At 49.4% G+C, this 8,643-nt stretch overlaps 1 protein-coding gene across 1 annotated transcript; it reads right to left on the bottom strand.

Annotated features, from left to right (window-relative positions):
• Positions 1–2,776: 2,776 nt before the first annotated feature.
• Positions 2,777–7,187, bottom strand: ANAPC16 (anaphase promoting complex subunit 16). Its single transcript, XM_010012667.1, is given in 4 exon segments — positions 2,777–2,833; positions 2,835–2,920; positions 4,780–4,854; positions 7,034–7,187. Coding segments are annotated over 4 exon segments (360 nt in total). The 5' UTR covers positions 7,176–7,187.
• Between the last annotated feature and the right edge of the window lie 1,456 nt (positions 7,188–8,643).

Genomic DNA, 8,643 nt, shown 5'->3' on the forward strand with positions numbered 1-8,643 from the left:
AGCCCTGAACGGGGCTCTTTGTTCAGCTTTTTTTTATTTTCCCTCCCCTCCCCTCATCAACTTTTGCTCGCAGCTGATGGGCTCCCTGCCCCCTGCCGCTCCCCTCCCAGCTGTAGCCTCCAAATAGCCCCTGAGCGGCTCACCAAGCCCCTGGCGATGTTGCAGAGATCCTCGAGCTGAGGGAGAACGGGGCTTCAAAAGCGCAGGAAGGAATAGTTGCCCCACAGATCTGTAAAGCAGAAATAGGACAGCTGGGGGGTTTCCAGCTGCCAGGGAAAACCTGTGTTTGGAAGAGGCGGAGCACAGGGATTTTTTAGTTTACCATGCAGCAATCCCTCTGGTTTTCACTGCCTTACATAAAGTGTTTACTGAGCAAGAGGAGGGAACAGCCAACAACATGTTTTTGCATTTGTAGTACTGTACAGGCTGAACTTTTCACTTCCTCTCAATGGCTCTCACACATGTGTCTATTTTGGTGCTGGCCATGCATACAAACAAGCCATGTACTGCATGGAGCCAGGACGTTCCCTGCTCCTGCTCTCTTCAGCCATGAACCCAGCACACCACAAAGAAACAGCTGGAAAACAAGGAATGGGTGGAGGACAAGGGGGGCTGCCCCAGGGAAATCTCGGCCCCCCATTTCAGAACCTTTGGCACGCACTGGGCTTGCAGAGAGATGTGGGCAATGCTTGGGCACTGCATCCTGCCAGCAGAGCCACAGGCACCAATCCCCCAGTGTCCCTGGAGGGCTGTCGGAGTGGAAAAGTTTCAGGTGGAGCAGTAAAAAGGAAATGCTCTTTCTGCATCTGATTACGCCGGCTGCAGCACGTAGGGTCGGCAAGCGGGGGGGGGGGGCGGGGGGGGGCACGGGGAGGGGGGGGAGGGGGGGGGACTCGAGTGCAAGGGGCTCAGGGCACTGCTGTGCCAGCAGCAGCAGAAGGCACGCAGCTCCGTTCCCAAACCCCACAGCCTTGTCTTGATACAGAGGATATTTCTGGCGAGTTTGGCCTAGGTAAGTTAGATGTCTGGAGTAAGAAGGATTAAAAACAGATGATTTAAAACAAAATGGTTGATGATTGAAATACTCCCTTCTTTTCAAAATTGCCCCTCGGGGATGGAGGTTTAGTACCGAATGCCATCATTTTTAAAGCAATACTGACTGAGGACCCGCTTACTTTGCAGGAGGCCCCACAGTGCAGGGGCTGGCGGCCCGCCAGCACCAGGAGGAGGTTTTCCGGGCTGGGACACGTCTCAGCTGAGCTGTAGCCATACGTGAGAACGCCCAAACGCCCTTTCAGAAACTGTACAGTGGCTTTCCATGGGGTGCAGAGCTGGAACTGGGGCTTTGTCTGCAGACTGGGGCTGGCTTTTGGTTGGCATGTGGCTCTGGATCACAAAAAGCTGACTCTGATACCAGAGCTAATTTAGAAACAAATGCAGAACATCCCGGTATACTTCCCCCCACTAAATTTTAGCTAACAGAAACTGCTGGTCATATAACTATGATGGAGATGGATTCAGGTGAATCTGTTTCAATCCAGATGTGGCTGGACTGAAATAGTGTGTAAAAATAAAATCATCCTGTAAGTAAGATGTTGAAAATGGAACAGTTTGGCATCTGGAGCAATAAATGGTGTAACTGCTTAAGTACAGTGCTGAGCCTATCTCCCTACTGGCTAGAAGAAAACGTGGTGTTGAGGCTCTAATCAATGGAAAAATGAACATGTTGAAATGGTTCTGCCAGAAAATAGAAATCCCTTCAAGAACAGCAGTGAAGTACAAATGAAAAACAAGATGATTAAAATGGATGGATTTAAATAAGGGGTTTCTGCTGGCAGAGCTAAATGAGGATTAAAATCTGATTTAAATCAATCCACTTTCAAGCGTAAAGCAAGTGTGGTTTGGTTCCTCTCAGAGGGTTTCTTTTAAATTGAACTTAAGCTGACCGTTGTAACAGCCAAGCTGCTTCTGAGCTTCATTAAACGTCCTGCTACCTATAAAACAGCTGACTGTTTCTTTCATCAGACCCCCCTGCACAAGCTTTAAAAACATGAACGGTTTCAAAGACAGAATTATTTTATTATTGCAGAGCAATCTAATACATAACAGAGAAAAAAGAGTTTCAGGGTATTAAAGATACAGCTTCTGCATTAGAGAGCAGTGTCCTACCAGCACTTGCTGTGCAGACACAAGGGAAACAACAACAGAGAGAAAACAGCTTCGGTGATACATGAGGTGCCGCTGCAGAAAGCGTCACCGCTTGCCCCCTCTCAACTGACCTGGGACAGTTCCTGTTCTGTTCATCCCCCAGAACAATGGCTAGGGCTATAGTGTTTTTGGCTCTACAGAGGGCCAGCTTGAGCAGCAAGGACATGGCCTTCCCAGTCCACTGATCACCCGGTGCTTTGGCCACGCACAGGGAAAGGCCAGGCCAAGTTTCAGGGTTGCTTTCCCCACCACCACCCACTGTAAGTCTTCCCTTCTCTGTGAGCAATAAGGTGATTCTCCAAGCTCTGTAAAACTGATACTACCTTCTAAGTTACGGAAACTGAGCCCTGCCAGCCTGTAACACCGCAGAGGACTTGGAGAATCCCATCATTTCCATTTACTGGCAGCTTTAGGGGGGATCCCCATTCTCAACTTAAAAAAAAAAAACACAACAAAAGCCCAGTCCTGCCGATGCAGCTGTCAGCATCTTGATAAATGGGGGGTGTTTTGAAGCCACGCCAGAGAATGCTTTTCTTCTGCTCCCTGACAGCAGCAATCCAAGACACGCTCAGCCCGAGGAGGGAGTGAATCCCAGGAGCTGCTCTATTGGCTTTTTTCTCCACTCCTCTTCCTATGGGTTGGTCCCTCCACTCATCTGCCTCCAGCTCCTCCACCAAACCGGCTAGTTTTTCCATCCGTGCGACTTGTTGATCTGCGAGAAGTTCAAAGGTAACTGTGGTTTGCAATGACAGCGCAATTAAACCTTTCAATTAGATGCAAATTCCCAGCTGTCAATGGGGAGCAGAGCAGAATAAAACCCACCGAGCCAATTTGAATACAAACCCACTCTACATGACACCCTGTGCAAACAGTGAGACCTCAGGAGAAAGTAGGGACAGGCTTTTCTGCCTTGTCCGGTGCTCAGTGTGTATTTACCCATCCCTGCCCATGCCATCTAAATTCAAGTCCTAACAGGGAAGCACGAGGCCGATTAGTGTATGGGGGTGAGAACAGGATGAAGCTCATTTCTTTAGCATAAATATTTATAGTGCAAAAGAACAGAGAAGTTCAGAGAGAGCTTGGTCAGCCCACGGTAGGGCTGGATGCAGCACAAGGAACTCCTCGTTTCAATGAAGGCGTTTTGAGGAGGCCCTGGATGACTCCAGCAGAAAGGCTCTGCAATTAGAGTCTGCTAATGACACAAAGGTCCCCATGGAGAGACAGGCTTGCCTCCCTGGGGATCCCCAAGACAACTTCTTCCTCTCAGCTTTATTTAAAACCAGTTGTGTGTTGGGTATGCAGGCTCAATTTTCAGTCAAATTGCCTGCCATGGTAGGGACATGAGAACAGCCCCTTCTTTTCTTGGCTCTGCTCTAAGTTTAACAGCACAGCGGCCTCTTGGAAGAATGGCCCAGCACAGCTGACTTGCTAGCAAGAGGCGTAACATGAAATGCGCATGATTTATGCTGACTGCAGCAGTGGGTGCTTTTAAGAGGGACTGTTCTCACTCCACCTCCTGCAGCCGAGTGCTTTTGGTAACTGTCAAACAAACAAGCCAAAAAATGATGACCTAAACCTTTTTTTAAGCCTTTCCCCATTCTTAAGGGGAGGCAACTGGTGCTCCACAAATGAGTTTCAAAGGCTGCTGCTTATCAGGGTGCCAGTCTGTGCAGCAGCCCCTGGTAGCTACAGCCACAGTAGCACCAGGGCTGTGAAAACAATGGCTGTGAAACTTGGCTTTGCTTTTCAGTTCAGAAATACAGGAGCACAGCCTTACAAGTCTGCTGTGCATCCCCAGGTTGTCCTCCTGACAACCCTTGCTGATGTAGGACAGGAAACCTCACTGGTCTGAGACAACACATGGAAGTACGCATTCTAGCTGACATGAGGTGGGGACCAGAAAGGATGTGACCCTCAAGCAGCAGACATGATCTGGTGCTGAGCTCTGCCCAGTGACTTAAGAATGAAAGTTGCCGTGCAGTCAAGCCCATCATTCGGTTACAGGCAGCTGGGCAAAGGCCCCAGGAGGGAAGCAGTTCAAACAAGACATAAGGCTCTTCCTTGGGGAGGTAAGGAGTGGAGTCAGCCCCATCACGCCACACCAGGCATCTGCGTGTCTGTCTCCTGAGCACCTTTGGAAACCTGGCTTGACCCTGCTGGTGTCACAAGGGCTTGGGCTCAGCAGAGAAACAAAGGTGGAATCAAGTGTCTGTGTGCCCGGGGCCATAGAGACTGTCAGCGCTGGGCCAAGATCAGAGTGTGGGCGTTTCCTGCCCATAACCTCCCCTGCCGGCCTCACCTCTCGCGAAGGCAGTGCGGCACACGGCAATGGAAAAACAAGCTTCGAAAGGCACAGCCTGTTCCCACCCAGGCTCTGTGGGTTCTCCTCGCTTTGCATAGGCCTTGCAAAGGACTTGATGATGGCCTGACTTCGCCTTAATTTGCCAACTTAAAAGGCTATTCTGCTTTTTTGTGGTCGGCACCTGAGAACATGTCAGCCTTTTCTCTGTGCTCCCCTGCCATCTTTCCTGATCAACATGCAGTTAAAATAGACGGCACTTCGGTGCTTACCGTGTTTCACTTGCTTTAATGTAGATGCAACCTGATAGCTGAAGACAGATTCACAGAGGAATCTTTCAGAGCCATCTGTAAACAGAAAAAGGGAGGTGATTTAATCTGAGAGTTTTAAGACTGAGCAGCCTTAAATGAGTGCCACCAAGCTTCTATTTTTATGTCCAAGCTGTGGGTTTCCCTACTTGCCTTGTTCCGACACTTTCCCCTGTGCTGAGCATGCAGTGCTCCAGTTTTAGCCCTTGTGACCCTGTGCTCAAATTCTGTGCACGGTTTTGGCTGGCTCCCAGTGCCACTGGGGAACGGCTGTGCCACCTGGGAGACATCTTGGCTGATATTCTGTTACATCCCCTCTGTCAAGCAATTTCAGCCCATTTTAAATAGAAGGTAAGCTAAGGAGAAGCCAGCTAATACTATGGCAGTCTCTGATTCCCTCAAGGCTCAGACGCTTCTGTCCTTGTAATGCTTTATGATTTCCCACAGGCTTAGACCATAACCCCGCATAAATGATTTCAAATAATGTGTATCTCTTGTCGTCTAAGTCAGTAATTGATCACACAAATGTCTCAGAAATAAAGCAATCTGGAATACATAGCTAATTGTCTGCCACGTCCTGACATAGCTTATACTCCTTCCTTCTAAAAAACATCCCAAAATACCTAAGGGTTTATGTAAAAATAAGCAAGATAGTTAAAGTAACAATAAAAATCAGTCAGTCAGTGAGGACTTTGAACAAGAAACTGATATGCAGCTACCCCTTTAGTATCCACCTGATGAAAGAACGTGTGTATCACCTACTATCTCAGACATTAAAAATAACCTAAAGCTTCTTGTGACGGAGAGACTGTTTAAGTTGCTGATGCCAGCCAGAGCAGACAAACTGCCATGTTACTGATAAAGAGGTCAACCCAAAGCAAAATCAATTAAAAGCTCCATGCCACAAAAATGAGGGGAGAAGCGATTTCAAAGACCAAGGGCAGAAACAGACCTTTGGCCCTGAAAAATCTAAAGCCCAGGTATGAGGGATGAGTTGGGATTTTGTTGTGCTCAGAGCATCCTCTTGCAAGCTGTTGAAATGCTGTGTTAGCGCTGCCCTGTGCTATTTCCAAACATACACTTCCCTCTTCTCTGACTCCCCAGCCCGGCTGTCCTGCTGAGTAGCTCTCTAGCTGCCTGTCTATTTGGTAATGCAAAGTGTTTCATTATTTTGTTTTGAGGGCTCGTTAAGTTCTGTGAGCAAGCCTTCAGTCATAATTACTTCAATAGACTGGCATATGGCCTCTAACGTGTAATAAAAACAGTCCTTCAATGATGTTAGCGATCAGTTCTCAGCTGCCTGCACTGCCGTGTCACTTCTGAGCTGCAGGGCCACCTGAGCCCCAGTCCCAGCCACCCCAGTGAACCTCAGGCTCACACAGTCAAGTGTGCGGCATGGTGATACGGGAAGTTCAAGGGAAGCTGGCAGACAGACAGGCAGACAGACCCTGGCTTAACCCTGTCATCTGGAGGACCTGCCCTTCCTCCCTCACCCAGAGCAGGAGCAGGGTCAGGGACATGCAGCTGCGACATGTCTGGGTCCTCTTTCAGGCAGCCCTGTTGAAGAGGGTGGCAGGCTCGCGCACCCAAATGCCAGATGCTGTGCTGGATCAGAGCCCTAGCCCTCTCCAGGCGGCCCTGCAGAAACACTCTGGCAAAATCGAGCCTGAAAGGGGAACGTGCTCAGCCCTGAAGGATTAAAAGAGAGGTCTAGTCCTGATTTATCCTGTTGCAGATGTCTGTGGCAAGGTTTTATTCAGGTCGAGGGCAAAAACAAGCCCTGTGTTTCCTGGCCAGCAGGGATACAAGCTGCCTTCTGTACTAGCCCAGTCAAATCCAACATGAGAATGCATTTTGCCAAGAAAAATACTCCTACCTCAGCAATCTTTACAGTAATTCCTGGCCAACATCAAAAGGTTAGCTAACAATGAGTAATTAACACCATCATGTTCCCTTTCAGGTAGATTGCTTCCTCATCTGAAGTGTCATGGAGCTAAAAAACAGGCAACTGCCAGAAAAATCACTTCCTCATGAACAACTGGTGGGAGAGCCAGGGTTGTTCGGGACCTACCCGAAGCCTGGTGCTTCCTTCCTCCCTCCCTCCAGCTTTTGCCAGCTAAAGTCTGTAAAGGCAGCAGGGTGCCAAGTTCAGCAACTCCTTTGCAGGGCTGCCTGCACACCAGGAGCAGCAGGGAAGGAGAAGGGCAGGAGCAATCACCTTCCAGCATCTCTCCGGCTCCTTTGGGGTAAGTGAAGAGGGCTTTTCGGGGCGGTGCCAGGTCTGAAACACTGAACCCTGATCCTGTTACAGAGCTGCCGCTGACTCCGCCAGCTGAGGAGGATGAGGAAGAGGCTGCCATTTCACCCCGTCCCAGCCTGGAAGAACAAAAAGGGAGCAAAGCCAAGTTAGGAAGGGCGTCTCGGAGTTTCCCAGGGCACAAAGCCAGCAACCACGCATGTATCTGACGGCAGATGAAGGCAGTGAGGTCCAGGAAGAGGCAGTGAGCACAGCTCTGGGCTGTCACCCCCCTCTGCGGCTCGGCAGCTTCAAAGCGCTGATGGTTCCAGGCTGCCCTGCATGCGTAGGAGAGGCCGCCTGCGCCTGCTACATGCACGCGCTGCATGCACCCACTGCAGGCACAGCTGCAGTTAGCTGTCATACCATGCGGTGGCACCCAGAAACCGAAGGTAACCCATGCTCTGACCCCCCTCGGACAAGGGGACCTGGGAACTCAGTGGGACAATCAGAGCATGCATAAAAATAACCTGGTACAGGTTGCTGGCCTGAATTCACCGGCCTTCAGCTGTCTTGTGCTCTTCCTGCTCCCCAGGGGCCATAAAAACCATTTTTTTTTTTATTTTTTTTTCTTTCCTTTTTTGCCTTGTTTCCAGGAGCACAACCAGAAAAAGTGCTGCTGCCTCAAAAACCTGGGAGCCGTCAGGACTGCCAGTTCCAGTGCTGCATCCTGCACGAAGCCACACTGTGCCTCATTCGCAGCAACTGCTCTGAGTCACTCCAGATGTGCTTTTGCTTTAGGAACACTGCATCTGGCCTAAACCAGCAATAGCTGAACATCCGCCTGCCTGGCAGCACAAGCCTGGTCACCTCTCACATACCCTTTTCTCAGCCTTGTTTTTAAGAGGAATTGGCTGTACAGTTTGCCATGATGGCATACTTAAAACTTGTCACATACCTCTCCAATAGTAAAAAAGCTGTCACTTGGCACTTGAAAGAAACAGCACTTGCTACTATGCCAAATCACTTATGAGCACTTCCCAATTATCCTGCCCATTTAATACGTTTCTGTTATCCTGCTTAGTTAATACACTTCTACAGACTCTTTAAGCTATGCAGACAGTGCCTCTGAAAAGCACTCAAGGATTTAGTGGAGAAAAAGGGGTTTAAAAGGTTTTCACAGCCAGGGATTGTATGTTCATTCACACCTAAGCTCAAGCTTGTTTACTGTAATACAAAACAGCACAGCAGCTTGCATGAGGATGGGGGCTTAGAGGCTGTGAAAAACAATGCCTGAATAAAAGAAACCTTCCGTATAGTTATGATACGTCAAGAAATACCTTCCTCAACAACGCTGAGGCTGCCCTGCTCCCCACTTGTGAGGGAAGCAAGGTGACAGTTTGTGCTGAAATGATGCTGACCGGGCTTGCAAACACGGCTGACTCCTCGATATAGGTTCTGGATTTCTATTTTAAATACACTGAGGCAAATACAGAGGAGGAGGGCGCCAGGACAGGACAACACCTCCACCCTCAACGCCTCAGCCGCCGCCCATCTTCGACGGAGACAGCAGTCGAAAGGTTAAGCGGAGC

The sequence above is a fragment of the Nestor notabilis genome, unplaced genomic scaffold (genome assembly GCF_000696875.1).
Source record: "Nestor notabilis isolate BGI_N333 unplaced genomic scaffold, ASM69687v1 scaffold21354, whole genome shotgun sequence".
Classification (NCBI taxonomy): Eukaryota; Metazoa; Chordata; class Aves; order Psittaciformes; family Psittacidae; genus Nestor; species Nestor notabilis.